Source organism: Gambusia affinis, linkage group LG19 (assembly GCF_019740435.1).
Source record: "Gambusia affinis linkage group LG19, SWU_Gaff_1.0, whole genome shotgun sequence".
In the NCBI taxonomy this organism is placed as follows: Eukaryota; Metazoa; Chordata; class Actinopteri; order Cyprinodontiformes; family Poeciliidae; genus Gambusia; species Gambusia affinis.
This window is the reverse complement of record NC_057886.1, coordinates 4,449,229-4,465,673: the sequence shown is the minus strand read 5'-3', so window position 1 is coordinate 4,465,673 and position 16,445 is coordinate 4,449,229. Positions and strand designations below refer to the sequence as shown.

Sequence of the window (16,445 nt, the reverse complement as noted above, 5' to 3'; positions counted from 1 at the left end):
ATTAAATGCAGTGAGAAATCTGGTCAACACCAAACTGTCAAAACCAGGAAGACATCGTTTCTTTTGTCAGCAGATGACATCATACTCAGAAAAAGTTCTGACAACCTCTCTAGCAAAAAGGTTCATTTCTCCACCAGAAATGAAGGGACACTTGAACTCATCAGGTTTTAGAGAACAAAAACCAAAAACATGCAAGTCAAAGTGGAACACTTTTATTGTTGCTGTGTTTGCTGGTTTAAGACCAGTCGGAGGTGGTGCCGCCCCAGTCAGAAGCCTGAGCGGTGGGAGCAGTGGACCAGTCGTCTGTGGCAGGCTGGGTGCTCCAGTCTTCGGCTGCTGTTGGACAGAGGTCAAACAGAGGTCAAACAGGGGTCAGAGAGCAGCAGGAACCACTGGTCCGCATGTAGAGGAGAAGCTCTGAACTCACCAGCGAAGGTCTCTCCGGTCTTGACGGGAGCAGCGGCTGTAACGACACAACCGGTTTAAAACAACAGAAGAAGAGTCAAAGAATCAGAACTAGGACTGAAACGACTCGCTGAGATTTATCAACATCTGAAATAATCAGAAACTCATTATACTAATTGTCCACTGAATTGTACAGATCCTATTCAATTATTAATCAGTAAATCTAAAAATTAATTACCAAATCAGCCCTACACTGTTTTGATCTCAAGTCAGGCAGAACAAGCAGAGCTTCACACATGTTTATGTTAGGATTCTTTTAGCTGCAGATGCTACAATTTAGGCTAAAAAAAATACTTTTAAAAAGTTATCAAATTGTTTATTTGTATATATTAAGTTATTTCTAATACTGTATGAAAACTGCTTGTAAATGAAAAACCTACAAAATGTGTCGATGTTTTTTTATCTGATTGTCAGGGTAACTGAGTAATAAAACAGGTTCATTGCAGGCCTGATCAGAACTCGTTTTAAAAGCAGGCTACCTGCAGGGAACTGCTGGATGGGCACAGACGGGACGGCGACGCCCTCAGACCAGTCGGTCACCTCAGGCTGGGCGAACTCGGCCTGCGGGGCGGTCCATTCGCCCTGGAACTCCTCCTTCACCACTGCCTTCTCGGCTGCGGCCTGCTCCTCCTTCTCGATCTGAAACGGGTTTCAAATCAGAACGTAGCTTAGCTCCGCGACGTCCAGACAGCTAAGTGATCGCAGCGAGGCGAGGTGCTGCGCTCCTCCTACCTCCTCAGGGTCCCTGTAGAAGTACAGGTCAGGCATGACCTCCCATGGGTGTTCCCTGGAGATGGTTCCCCTCATCCGCAGGACCTCCCTGGCCAGCATCCACCACATCAGACCCACAGAGTGGTGACCCTGAAATGTAGAGAGAAAGTCATTAAACCAACGTCACACAGCCTGCAGACCCACTCTGCAATGGGACGTCACGAAAACAAAAGAATAGCTTTGTGCGTCTGAAGTGTACACAATAACACTTCTCTAAGCTCCGCCCCTCACCTTGTTGTTGCAGGGGATGGCGATGTCCACGTATCTCAGCGGGGAGTCGGTGTTGCACAGGGCGATGGTGGGGATGTTGACGTAGGACGCTTCGGTCAGCGGCTGGTGGTCGGCGCGAGGGTCCGTCACGATCAGGAGGCGGGGCTCCCTGAAGGCCGCCTGGATCTGATTGGTGAACGTGCCGGGAGTGAAGCGGCCGTGGAAGGTGGTGGCTCCGGTGGCCGAGGCGAACTTCAGCACGGCCCTCTGCACAGGAAACGCAACAACGCTTCATCAAACACGACTTCTGCTTGGCAACGGAGTCACACGGCAAACGGTGAGACACCGAATACCAAATGGAGCCGGGAGAAAATCTTAACGTTCTTACGCCTTTTCTGGACCACAAATATTTTCATACAAGAAAGAATAAATAAAGAAATATTCAGAAATTGAAATGTCTCCTTTGGCGTTTGACAAAATATTTCTTCTCAAATTCCAGATTTTTTTCTTTTATATATATAATTTATGACATTTGAGAACATTTATCCACTGTGGGTTTAGCATCTGCACAGCAGCAGAATAAAAATTCTGACTTTCACTCAAGTCTATTTCCGTCACCATCAATTAATCGCATGATAATTTAAAATGAACTAAATTTCCAATATACAGATACTTAATTATTTTTTCAAGAGCAATTCTGCTTGCAAGTCAATTGAAATAATTGTTCTTATTTGATTTTTCATTTTACATTTAATTACTTGTGTTTTTACATTTGCAAAACTTTATATCACTAAATGTTTTATTTACTTACTAATATTTAAATGTTCTGATGGGAGTAGCTGGTCAACAAATAAATGTTTATTTGTTATTTTTGGATATTTAAAATATCTCTCGTTTACAGGGTTGAGTGTTTTTAATGATCTATGAGAGCAAACTTGCATTATTGTGTCATTATCAATATGTGACTTGAAAATTATCTCCAAACCATATTATCGTTTAGCGCAACAATAACCGGGACAATTTAAGGTCCAGCAGAATTGGCCATTTACTCGTAATGTTTGTCGCAAATTTTTAAAGAATTTGAGACAAAAAAAAACTTTTATTTTAACCTGGTTACTCCCAGATAACTGATGCTATACAAACACAAACACACAAAAAAACGAAATTTAAAAAATAACTGGAATTTCATGTTTCCATACATCATTATTTTTCAGCCTTTCTAATCAGATTTCATCTCTAAGCTTGTGTATTTACATGATGAACTGTGGCCCGGGGTGTTTTCATACCCCAGTCATCGGACGGCCGTCCTCCTGGCGTTAGCGAAACCCCCGATCCGCTTTACTTTCGCACACTTCCGACACCAGAACGCTCACATCAGCGCCCGGCTTTAACAGTGTGCATTCACTCCTAAACTCACCCGTTTTGTTTTGTTGGGTTTTTTTTGTTTTTTTTTACCTGGCCAGTGTTCCTGGAGGAGATGACGCACACATCCGCCGGGTTCTCAATGGCAACAATGGCCCTGGCCGCCAGCAGCAGCTTCTCCCAGGTCTTCTTCAGGTTAATGATATAAATACCTGAGAAAAAAGGAGTAACACTGTGAATCTGGAGGGCGTTTTGAGGTAACGCCAACCACTTCCGTCGCGTGGCTGATCCGTTTCTAGCACGCACCGTCGCTTTTCCTCTTGTAGACGTACTGCTCCATCTGGAAGTCGAGGTTCATGCCTCCCAGGTGGGTTCCTGCAGCCAGGAACTTCAGCACATCCTCCTCCTTCATCTGAAGGACATCCAGACCTCCGGACATCGTGACCACTTTCCCTGCGTTACGAGTTCAGTGGGAGAGCTGCGGGAGAAAGACGGAGCGTTTGGGAGTCACGCCACAAATTACAATATCAGATGGAAAATTGCTCCTTTACTTTTAATTTATTTTTGTAGTCTTGGCTGGTTAGTGGCCAACTTATTCACATATCAACCCACTTTAACTTATAGTAACTTCTAAGTCTGAGGAAATTTGGTCAACACTCAAATTAGCAAGCGAAAAGTTGTTCAGAGCTATTTAGGTTTAATTAGGTCGTAATTAGTAATAATTTTACAATTTTGATCATTTGAAATCCAACGTTTGCTAGTATGTTGTCCAATTTCATTCAGATTTATCCTCCAATTTGTGAACCCTAGACTGATGCCACTCTGACATTTTATTGCATTTTATTGCATTCAATATTTTAGCATTGTAAGAATATCCAAATACTACTTTATTATAGTACTGTAACTATTTCTATTTATTTCAGGTGGGTCAACCAGTAACATCAAACTACTGGTCTGCGAACACAGGAAATTACAGTATAGCGAGACTAAATTGTTAACTAAACGGAGGTTTCCCATTCAGTGCCTAACTTTTTTTAGGTCAAGAAAATTGGAATTATTCTCTATGGCAACATATTGGGCTGCAAAGAGGAAGTCACGTAGAGTAAAAAAGCAAAGTTTGCTACATGAACGCGTGTCCGGGGCTAGCGAATTAGCTTAAGACGTTAGCATTTTTGCGAACGTGGAAATAAATAGTTTGGTATCGCACATAAGTGGCATCAAAGTGGTCTGGTCGCTTCATGATAAGACAACCCAGCGCTCGTTTCTGTCACTGGTCTTATTTTTTGTCGCTTTATTGATGAAATAAGGCCGTCTAAAACTCACCACGAAACAACGCCGTATGGAAATCTGAGCACACGGTGAAAAAGAGGGCGCTGGGAGGAAATGACGTAGATTTTATACTCAATTTCCAGGTACGTGATTGGTCCGTTTTTTATCATAGATATAAAAGTTTTAGGAGTGACAAGTTTACCTTGGGAAGCGATACAGTTATGTTTGGAAACTTTGAATAAACGTTTTATTTTTGGAGAGGTTTTTTTTTTACCTCCTTTGGGAAAATTAATGGCAATTCTTGTCAAGTATTTTTCTTATTGTTGAATCGTCAACACAGACCTAAACCGATGGTAGACAGGTTATTTATGTTTCTCATTTCTGTCTAGCTTTCTTAATTTAGACCATTATTTTAACTTTATTTTATTAATTATTTGTTTGATTATTTAGAGCTTACTTCATTGGATAGCTTTTATCCACAAGTGTGTTAAAAAATCGCCAACTTTTGTATGATCGGAGACAATTAAGCGCAGTGAAAATAAATATAATTGGTAAACATCACAGAAACATTAGATCCAGGTGGTAAAATTTAAGAATTTCAATTAATAGTAAATATGAACAATTCTAAAAAGAATAAACTTATTCTGCTAGTGGCTTAGAGTTCACAGTCAGGCAGTTTAGACTTGAAATCTTTGGAACTGAACCATTATTTCTTTTCTTACACAGTTATTTTAATGTTTCAGTTGAAAAATAAATAAAAATCACTCACAATATGGCGGCAAAGTTCATGCAGTAATGCGACGTCTTACCTCTATATGTCTATGGCAGCCGTCAACGGCAGAAATGCACTACACTACTTTGGCCGCTAGGTGGGGCCCGTTCAATACGCTGCAGCGACAGCAGCAGGGGTAACCAGAGGTAGAACCGCGGGTCGGATGAATATCCCATATTAAGACAATGGAGATGGAAAGACCATATTAAGACAATGCTGAGACGCTGACTCCTCGGTGAAAGACTGACCTGTGTTGTAACTATATTTGCCAGAGATAAAATGTTCTAGGCAAAGGGATCATAATATGTACACAAGGGCGTCGTGTGTTGAGAAATTATATATTGGAACATGACATGCTAGCAGAAAATTGACCGGATTAAACATAGTCATTATTGTAATCCCGTGGTGACAAAGCGCACGTAAACGGACTAACTGGTACCAAAATAAGGTTTGACTAAATGCCAAGGACAAAGTTGATACAGAGTAAAAACATTGGGCCTTAAAAGAAAAACCCACCGATGTTTACAACTCATATTTAAGTCACGAATCTTTGAATTACGTCTGACAGAGAAGCGTTTTGTATCGATCCAAAACTTCCTAATGCCTAATGACGAACACTGCTGGATGACCTATGAACCCAAGATTTAGATTTCAGCTTTTTTTTTTTTTTTAAAAAAAAAAGAAAGAAAATCTACTTCTACAGCTTTAAAGACTGCTCTGTTTGTGTCATCGTGATGAGTGGCGTTTCTTACATCAACCCCAGTCTGCTACAACCCCATGTTCTTTTTCACTATTTGATGTCATGTCACTACACACACACACACACACACACAAACACACACACCCCATCCAGCTTATCTGTACTGGTGCTGAGATAAGTCGTTGTTGGCCCTCATGTTCTTGCAGGTCTTTGCATGTGCTGCTGCTGCTGCTGCTGATTTGAGAACACAACCTTTGCAAGCTAGTAAAGGTGTCTTTCTTAGAACTTTATTGTTTTATATCCTCATTTATTATTAAAAAGGAAGGCCAAAAGGTGATTTTGTCTGCACACTTACATAAGGGCTTATACTGGGACGTTCAGTCCAGCCATAGAGTGACTTGCAAAACGTAACCATACCCATGGAAACTCTTTAGAAAAAAGTTTTTTGTTGTTGTTTTACTGAAAAAGGTGTAACAAAAAAAAATATTGCATGTTTTCGCTACCAAAACAATATCCTACAAATTCTTTCAAACCATGGTAGTGGCAGCATCATGCTGTGGGGACCACAGAGGGTGGAGTAGCTGGTTTAAGTGGGAGGAGCTTAATGCAAGACAGAAATTAGCTGAGACTTAGAAATGAATAATTCTCCGTCCACTCTGAAGGAGCCGGAGCTATTTTGGAAAGAAGCCTGGACTTCTTATGAACTTTATTTTGTTTCAAGATGTTCAAAGCTGCAAGCAAAGACTTCCAGGTGAAGATGTTTGATTACAGTTTTGACTTGTACATTTTTTAAAGCAGCGACTTTGGTGTGTGTGTGTGTGTGTGTGTGTGTGGACGTGACAAAACAGCAAATCGAGACACAAATAGAGAAAGCAATTTATTTACTTTTAGAAAACAAACAAAACGATCGGACAGAATCGGTAAAGCCGACTCATTTCTACATTTCTCACATTTAGCTTGTGAATTTATTTCCAAGTCTCATTTCTCCTCCTACTTCTTTATATGTATTCTACAAAGAATGCGAGTTTGACAGAAATTTTGTGTGCAAAGTGAAGTATTTTTAATTCTGCATCCATTTTTACGGTAACAAAAAACCTTTGAGTCAAAGTGTTAGCAATAATAGAAAACATATTTTACTAATATTCCCGTGGCTCCTTCTCCAGCACAGATGGGGTTTTTTTCCCCACCATTTCCAAGTTCTGATTCCTCAACATCAGCCTTAAAATTCTAACTTGGAAGCGTGACGAGCGCATCCGTCCCGAGTCACTGAACGCCCCCGTCTGAGGCCGCCCTCGTCGCTCCCGACTTCATCTTCGTTTTCCCCTTTTAGACACAAGCTTTTGATCGGTGTTTCCTTCAGGACTTGAGTCCGACGTGCGCCATCATCTGCTCGTACACAGTCCAGGCCATGGCGGCCATCATGGTCCTCCTCAGACACCGAGGAACCGCTCCCCTGAAGAAGCCTTGGAGGCCGTGAGCCTTGATGGAGAAGACAAGAGGAACGATCAGAAAATGACGTCTGTATTTGGGACTTAGGGACGCACCGGTCCACTTCTTTCACTTCCGATACCAATACCGATATCTGAGGTTTAGCGTACAGAAAAATAGTGCTGAATTGGCTTAAAATGTTTCTTTTATTTAGTTTTTTTAAACACAGACATAAATATACTGGATTACTTATTTATCTGATAACTCTGCACCAGTGCAGCATACTTAAATACGCCGACAGCTTGACAAGCTTGGTCAACCATGTGAAAAAACCCCCCAAAAAAACACAGCCTTACTTTGTAAAAGTGACATTTTGAGCATAAAATCAAATGCAAAATAAAAACTAAACTGAAACTGTCATAAGGAGTAGGTTGGCTATTTTGGTGAAACATGTAAAAAGTAATACAGATATCGGATCGGTCCATCGCCATGATTTACTGTTAGTAATGATTGTATTTATTAATAAATTTATGTAGCCAAGTCATTCCTCACCTTGTTTTATATCATCTTTATTTGCTTTCAGTCAGATAAATTACTCGTTGCCCAGAGACAGCAGATGGAAAAACAGCCTTTTGGCTGATTCTGGTGCTTTTACAGAAATGTTTGCGTGTATGGTCCCTACCAAATAAATGTAGAGGAGTAACATTTCACCAATATCCAATCTAGATTTGATTATTTTTTTAAATATCAGGAACAATGCAGATGTTGATCGGATCGGTGCATCTGTAATCATGATGAAACAGGAGGAAGCCAGTTACCGTGTAGATGCATCTGACGGCCTCCGTCGTCCTCAGCTGGAGGTTCACCTGGACGTGCGTCTTTACGACGTCGGCTGGCTGCGTGACCAGAGAGGCCAGAACACCGGCCAGAACCCCACAGCTGAAGTTCGCCACAGGAGCCGGAGGAGACGAACTGACCTCTTCAGTGGAGCGTGGAACAAAACGCCGACTGAATTAGCTGGATCAGAACAGAGATCTGCTACAGCTAAAGTAAATGTGTGTATTGATTTCCTCACCTTGTGGCAGCGAGGCCTTGGCCTGGCTGTATAACATGACGTAGATCCCAGAGAAAGGAACGTCTCTGAGCAGGGTGGCCATGAGGCCGGAGAACAGAGCGGCGGGGCCTTCGCTCCGACACACACTGCGCAGCGCGCCGCTCACGCTCACGTAGCTGTACCTGCCGCACTGGAGCACAAACACAAGCAGGCCGCTTTACAAATCGAATTCCACACCGAATCCCACAGCGCGTCTACATGTCAGGATTGTCATAGTCAAGCTAGCTTAGCTGCACGACAGGTGGAAATTTTTCAAATTAAACTTCCAGCTGACCTTGTTTTCTAGTTGTCATAGTGTTGACAATTAGTAGAAAAGCATTACATCCCTTTTTCTTTCATATGTATCACGTACATACAAGATTTAGCGCTTTATGTTGCCAACTGAACAGCAAAAGCCAATGACAGTCATTGTCAGCTAGCAGCTTTTTGCCCCTCCGTCGGGAGCTGGGGGTTGAGACCTTGCATGTGAAATCATGTTTATCTTTAGCAACATTTCAGACAAAAAAACAAACAAACAAAAAACAGACACACTCGAAAGATCGGTGCACCAAAAGTAATAATAGCGACAGCCGGTAAACACTGCCCACCTCGAATCGCGTCTTGATGACGGTGATCGGCAGCATCACAACCCCCGCCACGGTCCGGGCCCCGCCTCCCAGCATCACGGCGTGCGCCGCTCCGGGCCTGCTGTCCTGGAAAAAGTGCTGCTTCAGGGAGTGATAGGAGCTGAAGTAGATCCCCACTCCTGGGATGGTCCGGATGAACGACTGGAGCAGGAGGAGGAAGAAGAAAAGCACCTTTAGATATCATCTCCCCTCCGTGTGACTCAACGTTCACGGGGTTGAAACGTTTCCGGCAGACCGACCGGAGAAACGCCCTTCCACAGCCCCAGCAGCCGCTCCGTCCGCACCACACCGAGGAGCACCGACGTCATCCCGACCCGACTCGACCTGAGGGAGAGAAAAAAGACAAAAACAAAAGAAGGAGAAAGAAACGGAACAATCAGATAAGCAAGATAAGCAGGAAAACGCTTGAGATGAGGTAAAACTATTGGAAATCAATAAAATCGATCAACTCACCCCGGCTGCATGCCACTCTGCGAGGTCTGCAGGCGGGTCTTGACCAGGTCCAGAGGCTGGAAGAGCAGGGTGGAGCAGGTCCCACTGAAGGAGCCGCACATGAAGGCTTTGACAGTCGGGTGAGCCTGGCGGATCACGGGCAAGGAAGAGGAAAGGAAAGGGTTTACAACGCAGAAGAAGAAAAAATGTACTCGCTTTCTAAGAAAATTTGAGAAATCCTTCATGCGATAGATGAAGACGTGGAAAACCTCAACAGTTTTCTGGTTGCAACGGAAAACTCACCAGTGACAGTTCCATACCGCTGGAGGTAATTTTCTGTCGTCCACTCACTTTGCAGAGCTCTTCAGAGAGGAGAAGTTTCAGCTGGGACTGTTTCCCTGCAGTGGATGCAGCGGTTTATATACACTGGAGGTCATCTGACCAACGCCGTGTTTCCCATTTGTGACCCACCCCAACACACTGCCATTTATTAACCAACTCAAAGATAATCATGATACGCATTAGCAAGAATCCAGGTCACAGCTAACTGCTTTCTGTCGACCACAATTCAACAAATAAACATTTATGCGTGAGATCATTTATATCACCTGAAATAACCAAGGTGGGAAAACATTTCCCTTTATCATAATAAAAAAATATATATTAAAGTCCATTCAATATTCCATCATTGGCACACAGAAGGTGCTTGTGTACCTCTTGGATTACAAATAGCCCACCACATACTGTACAAGCAGTCATTTTCAATTGCAATATTGCAAACATTATTTCCATGAATGGGATTCCATATATTGCAGCTGAAAATACATGCTAACGTTTCAGTAATTGTGGAAATTTGTCAATAAAGTAACAAATGCAGAGTTTAATTTGAAAACAATCAAAATTATTATATTATCTTAATAATTTTAGAAGAACGTTAATTTACTAAAATATAATTAAATAAAGTGCTGGGTTTATATTTCTCTGTCCTGAAATTATTCGATATAATGGCTGTGGCTAAATAAATGTGCTAAACTAATTACACGTCTTGAACATTTTCATCAATGATTTCCAAATTTGGTATTATTCAGATTTATATTTATTATTTATTGAATTGTGGCACTATTTGACGTACAATGTAATAAACGTACAATGAAAGTGCATGTCAGCATAATTTTTGGTCTCTTATAGAAAATAATGGCTAAAGTCTCCACAACTAGTTTTCTACTTGTATAAAATAATGAATAAAAAACACAGTAAATTTTCTTGCCTTAATTTTTTTCTAAAATATCTGAAAATTTACACTATTGACATTAGAACTATTTTTTTTTTACCCATCTTTAATGTAAGAGAGAGAAAATAAAACTAAAAACAACACTTGAAAATCACCGTGAAAGACAGTCTTATGCAGTGATGAGTCTGTGGTCCCTGAAGCTCCTCCACAGTGGAGTTTTCTCACACTGTGGGATCCAGGGGGGGGAAAAATCACCACTGGCAGATTACAGATTACAGTGTCATTAAAAATAAATGCGTCCACCCGCCTACCACATCCTGGACAGAGGCAGAAGTGAAATCCCCTCACTGCAACCAAACGCTGACCTTTTATCTGCTCCTTGCTTCCTGATTGAAAACCAGCCGGCGCCGGTTTGGAGAAGAAAGCGTGCTGAGAAGGCGCGTGCGGTTGTAAGTAGGCCCCGCCCATCACCAAGGATTTGGGGAGGTGATTGGGTGAACAAGAAACACTTCTGTGTTACGTGGGAAATTTCACAATAATAATTGCGTCGTTGAATTAAGAGACATAGTAGCAAGGGAAAGGACATGGCGTCTGACCTCAAATTAAGCAAACATCTTTTTTCAAGCAATATTTTAAAAAATTTCAACCAATATTTATTTTTTTAAATTTCCTGGTCAGGGAATGTTTTACCTATCCTATCAAAATATTATGTTTCCCTTGTGTGACTGACTAGGAAACTCAAACAGCTTTTAGAAATAGATGTCTGGAGCGTCGCGGCCCCGTATGAACCAGCAGAGACCAGTTTCTGCCGTCCAGCCGGTTCTGGCCTGTTTATTGCCACCTCAGCTTTTATTACAGACCATTACTGCCCTCTGCTGGTGAGAACACCGCTGAAGTCCTCATGAACCCTGTACTTTGTCACATCTCAACCACCAAATAATTTCAGAACTTGATCCGATAGAGCAGCAGAATGTAGCGCACAATAGTAACAGAATAAAAACAAAACTCATTTCTTACTTTTTTCTGAGTTAATATTGTGGAAACACCTTTCATTATAATCATGGCTGTCCTTTAGCAGTGTTACGTACATGGGCTGAAATGGTTGCCCATCTGACTGAGTTTGGAGATGCAAATACAAAATGGACAGAGGAATGTCCTTATTAATTTACATGTTGCCATAGATTTTTAAATTTGCTCATGGCCTGGATCATTCGAACAGATCTAAACAATTTGGATTTGGCTACATTAGTTTAAAGTTGTCTCTTGCTGCATTCAAAAGATTTTCTTCTAGTATTGTCCTGCATTTAGCTGCGTGCAACTTTCTTAAAATCTGACCGGCTTCCCGGAGGTCGCTTGAAAAAATAAATAAATAAAAAACTAATTTATAAAGGTGACCCGTTATGCGTCCTTAAACACTTTGGGACAGGTCTTCAGGGTCAACAAAACATGTCCACTGCATTTCCTGAACCAAATAATTTTTAGTTAGAGGTTTTAGTCTGGTCAGGTCTGGATGTTTTGAGCCATTTTATTGAGTCTCATGTTTTTAAGCTGCTTCTGGCCACAAACCCAACTCAACGTTTACACTCAGAGGCACGCATTTATACAACAGCACCTCTTTGAAAAGCAGAAGTGGGGTCTCCCGCACAACAAAAAGAATGCATCGAGTGGTTTCCGATAGCAAGTCGACAAGAAAACACTTGTCTTTTCCAGCAGCCATTCATACATTTAAAAAAAACACACAAAAATAAAATTGCCAAAAAGTGATTAGGTGCTTCTTTTGTAAGCACTTGGGCTTTTTCAAAAGCAGTAGAAACCCAAATGACAGTACAAAAACAGGACGAGATGGCAGTTTAGAAAGCATCTTTATTTGCAATATCATAATTGACCACATGACATCCATGCCAGAGTTGCAGTGATAAACGTTACAAAATAACTGGTGCACTTTGCTTTTTTTAAAAAAAATCCTTCTTTCCTTTTCGATCGCCTTTGTTTAGTACGTACGAAATCTGCAATTTTTCGAATTACGAGTCGTCATTTTGGAAGCAACGCAATCCTCTCACTTTCCAGCAGTGTGAGCCAAAAGGTGACCCTGGGCACAGCCTGTGAGGGGCTTCAGGTCGCGACATCTCCACCAGATGGCATGCAAACACAATCTCATATCTATACCACACTGTTGCCAAGGTGCAGAGCATCAAAGAATCCCTCTCCCTCTTAAATCTGCCTTTGGTTCGTCTCTCTTAGCAAGCTGTGCCTTAAGAATACAGTGTGTGCTGCGAGTCAAAAAAACAAAAAAAAAAGAAGCTACCCTACCATTTATACTTCACCCTGAACATACGGAAAACGCTGATAGCGAGAAAAACGACAATCAATGTACGTCCAGAAAGCAAAAACAAACAGCCGTGAACCCTGCCAAGTAGGTGTCAGTTGCATTTAAGGCTTTTTATAGTGTGTGTGTGTGTGTGTGTGTGTGTGCGGTCATTCAAAGACTTCAAAGCTGCATCTTTGCCGTTTCGTTGGAACTCCACAAACGCAGCGGTACGTCACTTAGGTTAATAACTTTTCTTCTGTCTCAGTGCAAAATTAAGAAAATTTCAGCGCACCAATTAAACACCTTCAGGAACGACTTCACATACAGAATATTCTCGGCCAAAACATCGAAACGAGCGCTAATCGCAGCTAGGCGTGTCGAGTAGATTTCAGGATATTGCATAAATCGTTATGAACCTCGAAGAAGAGGGACAAATGAGCGTAATACACATGAAGCATTTTCCATTCTTAGCCATTATTTTAAACGAAACAAAAAACAAAAAAAAATGTCTGCATAATAGAAACTTCTACTTGATATTACTTTGGTCCCCTTCCATGTAATTTGCTTCATTTATTTTCCCCTCTATTAGAAAAATAAATCCTAAATCAGGTCCATTACAAGTCTAAATTTTCCTTATAAAAATAGTTACTTTTCCCAGAGAATGAAAAAGGAAGTGATGAAAGAAATTGAGAAAAAAAAAAAAAGAAATGTGAGAGTGTGTTGGAATAGAGATTGTCTACATTTACTGGCGTGTTGCTGTTATGGATGCATAGTTTGATGCTGTTCGGACCAATCGGACAGTCGCAGGACTGAATTTGGACTGAGCAGAATCCCTGCCTTTAGTCTGGACATGATTTTCTTTCTTCTTTACAGTATTTGCTGCTCTTTCTTGGTTAGGATTCAGCATGGAGGAGGCGAGTGGCGATGGGGCCCTTCAAGCTTGGGGCTCCGTGGCTTCGGCCTTGGACTCGCTTTCCTCGTCGCTCTCCACGTTTTCTACGCGAGGGACAGTGCGGCGAGTTACACTGAAGGGCAAGTCGCCACGCCTGGAACAGAGTCAAAGTTAGGAAAAGCTAATCAGTTCTTTAAGAAAGGAACATGTGTCAAAGTCGAGGGTCAGGGGCCAAATCTGGCCCACTGCAGCTTTTTATGTGGCCCTCATGAAATCCATTCTAAATCAACAGATCACTGCATTCTTTTGCTCTACTGAATAGCTGTGAGTTTATTGCAAATTTTCCTCAAAAGTAGTAAAAAAACATTGGTCTTCAGTGATGCTAACTCCCACCTGCAGGTGGCAGTCTTTCTTTTTCCAACACTGCTGCTATTCTCCATGAAAGCATGGCGAATTAAAAAAATAAATACAAGTTTGACATCATTAGCGCAAATTTTGCAAAATTATTTAAAAATATTTAAAAATTTTCACAGAACGAGAAAAAAAAAAAACTCCTGGAGGGACTGATCAGTGTGAAAACGTTTAATATTTAATTTGAACTATTTACCAAGTGCAGAGAGAGCTATTCATTAAAATGTTAACAGGTTAAAGAGTTTTATCAATAGATTCTAGCACAACCGGCCCTTTAAGAACATTCATAATCTACAGATGGCCCAGAATGAAAATGAATGACATCGAAGGTAGAACCTGCATCAGTCATCTCTCGTTTTGTGACACGATGCTGCTGTTAAAGGAGTTGTGCGTCGTCATGGTCTTCCTACCTCAGCTTGCTCTTGAGGGAGGCCACCTCGCGGTTCATGGCGTCTGCAGACTCCGTGGCGTCCTCCAGCTCCCTCTGGAGTTTCCTTCGGTTGGCGTTGGCCCTCTGGGCCTCCTCCTCGGCCTCCTCCAGTTGGCGCTTCAGCTGCTTCATGCGCGAGTTCAACTTGTCCGTCTGGAAAACGGAAATGAAATCTGATGAGGTTGGATGAACCAAAGCATTTATTCGACATTGGCGCAAAGCCTCTACCTGATGCCTGCGGTCTAGTTAAAGGAAGGCTAAACTAACGTTTTGATAAACAGTTAAATGTGTTTCAGAGAAAGTGGGAGTCGGACCTGGTCCTTGTGCTGCTCTGCAGTGCGCCTCTCGTCATCCACCTGCAGGATGACTTCCTTCAGCTTCTTCTCGGTGCGTCTCACCAGTTTGGTGGCAGTCTGCCTCTCCCTGAGGAAAAGCACAGCAGAAAAATAATCGTTTTGATTTGGCTCCTTAGGGAATCAATTCCTAGTCCTGAGTAAACTGCATATTGCATTACGTATCTACTTTGCCACATTTTGAAAATTTTGTTTTCATTTAAGAAAATTCAGCGTTTGAAAAGTTGAATATTTGCTAGGCAGAAGTCCAAAGATTTTAAATTAATTTTAGAAATTTTCTAGAAAAAAAATAAATAAAAGGAAATAATTTAAAATATTTTTGACTTTTCAAACAGACATTTTTTCTAGAAAATTGAGATTCATCTCCAAATTTTTGATTTAATTTCAGCAAATTTTAAACTTTTCAAACTCAGACATTTCAGTTTTTTTCTGGAAAATTTTTTCAGGGTTTTTTTTGGCAGAAATTTACGCCATCATAGTTGCCCTTTTTTAAGAAATGTTATAGTTATCTGTTGTTCAGATCGGCTACGTTTCCACACCTGGTTTCGATGTCCAGCTGCTCCTCCAGCTGGGCGATCTTGGCCTCCAGGGCGGCCATGTTGGCCTTGTACTTGGACTTGACGGTTCCCTCCAGCTCCTGCAGCTTCAGCTTCAGCTCCTTGTTCTGGCGCTCCAGCTGGCTGCGTGCGCCCTCCAGCCGCTGGGAGGTGCTGCGCTCTGCGGTCAGCTCCACATTGATCTGGTCGGTCTAAAGAGGAGACAAACCGGTTGGGTTTGAACTGGTCCGGTCTGGGAGAAAGGCGACTGTTAAAGCACAGACGGACCTGCAGCATGGCCTTCTTCAGCCGGTCGTTGGTCAGCTCCGTGTTGCACTGCTCCTCCTCCAGCTCCTCCTCCAGCTGGGTGATGCGAGCCTCCAGCCGCCTCCTCTCCTCCGCAGCCTGAGCGCTGAGGGGAAACGGATCAGAGGTTCAGAAACGCAGATTATGAAGAAAAGTGGAGCTCGTTTTGACAGAAGTCGTACTTCTTGGCGGCCTGGTTGTTGATTTCGTCCTGCAGCTCGTCTCTCTCCTGGATGGCCTGTCGCTTCACTCGCTCTGCTCCTGCCAGCTCCTGAACAATGATGGTGGATGAATTAAAAAAAAAAGCACATCAGTAATCGGCAGGCAGTGAGCTGGACACCTGGTGTTCTCACTGACCTCTTGCATCTGGATCATGTCGGCCTCCATGGCCTTCAGCTTCTTCTCCGTCTCCTTGCTCTGGGCCAGGATCTCGTCTCTGGACATGCGAGTGTCCTCCAGCTCTCGGAGCAGATCCTTCATCTGAGCCTGAGGATTACAAGGAAAAAAACAAAAAGTTCAAACTGAGATCCTGGGAAGACATGTTTAATAGCTTCCGGGTTTAGTAGCTGTGCTCACTTGTAGCTTCTTGAGCTGCTTCAGGGCCTCGTCGCGGTTCTTGTTGGCCGTGTCGATGGCGGCCTCCAGCTCCTTCAGGTCCAACTCCAGCTTTTTGCGTGCCGCCACGGCGGCAGAGCGCTGCTTCCTCTCGTCTTCCAGCTCCATCTCCATCTCACGCACCTACAGGGGTCACATCCTCTGATGTTAGCCACAAGAAATGTGAAGCCGCTTGCCTATAACCACGATTACCGACCAAAAGTAGTTTCCATAT

At 42.4% G+C, this 16,445-nt stretch overlaps 3 protein-coding genes across 8 annotated transcripts in view; all 3 read right to left on the bottom strand.

The window, feature by feature from the left end:
- Window positions 1-196: 196 nt before the first annotated feature.
- On the bottom strand, window positions 197-4,226 carry rpsa (ribosomal protein SA). The gene is made up of 8 exons (XM_044100473.1): window positions 4,132-4,226; window positions 3,115-3,286; window positions 2,902-3,020; window positions 1,468-1,713; window positions 1,198-1,326; window positions 945-1,104; window positions 428-463; window positions 197-336 (listed from the first exon to the last, which is right to left on the bottom strand). Exons 2-8 carry the CDS (start codon window positions 3,245-3,247, stop codon window positions 236-238), a joined length of 924 nt encoding a protein of 307 aa, XP_043956408.1. The 5' UTR covers window positions 3,248-3,286; window positions 4,132-4,226; the 3' UTR covers window positions 197-235.
- A 2,187-nt stretch (window positions 4,227-6,413) lies between these two features.
- On the bottom strand, window positions 6,414-10,985 carry LOC122822080 (mitochondrial glycine transporter A-like). Of its 5 annotated transcripts, none has more exons than XM_044100469.1 (9): window positions 10,746-10,985; window positions 10,536-10,606; window positions 9,453-9,547; window positions 9,171-9,295; window positions 8,957-9,041; window positions 8,679-8,858; window positions 8,053-8,221; window positions 7,796-7,956; window positions 6,414-7,028 (listed from the first exon to the last, which is right to left on the bottom strand). In XM_044100469.1, exons 1-9 carry the CDS (start codon window positions 10,964-10,966, stop codon window positions 6,906-6,908), a joined length of 1,230 nt encoding a protein of 409 aa, XP_043956404.1. In that variant the 5' UTR covers window positions 10,967-10,985; the 3' UTR covers window positions 6,414-6,905. The 5 variants fall into 5 exon arrangements, with proteins under 5 accessions (XP_043956404.1, XP_043956405.1, XP_043956402.1 ...); XM_044100470.1 differs by having other exon boundaries at window positions 10,536-10,637; window positions 10,746-10,857; XM_044100467.1 differs by having other exon boundaries at window positions 10,692-10,752.
- A 1,240-nt stretch (window positions 10,986-12,225) lies between these two features.
- Window positions 12,226-16,445, bottom strand: part of LOC122822078 (myosin-9-like) — a 36,867-nt gene continuing 32,647 nt past the window's right edge. For both annotated transcript variants that reach the window (XM_044100462.1, XM_044100463.1), the window contains 8 exons: window positions 16,193-16,354; window positions 15,974-16,102; window positions 15,799-15,887; window positions 15,599-15,722; window positions 15,314-15,522; window positions 14,736-14,844; window positions 14,402-14,574; window positions 12,226-13,734 (listed from right to left, as the gene is read on the bottom strand). In XM_044100462.1, the coding sequence (XP_043956397.1) occupies window positions 13,623-13,734; window positions 14,402-14,574; window positions 14,736-14,844; window positions 15,314-15,522; window positions 15,599-15,722; window positions 15,799-15,887; window positions 15,974-16,102; window positions 16,193-16,354 (1,107 nt within the window). In that variant the 3' untranslated portion in view covers window positions 12,226-13,622. The remainder of the gene's footprint in view (window positions 13,735-14,401; window positions 14,575-14,735; window positions 14,845-15,313; window positions 15,523-15,598; window positions 15,723-15,798; window positions 15,888-15,973; window positions 16,103-16,192; window positions 16,355-16,445) is intronic.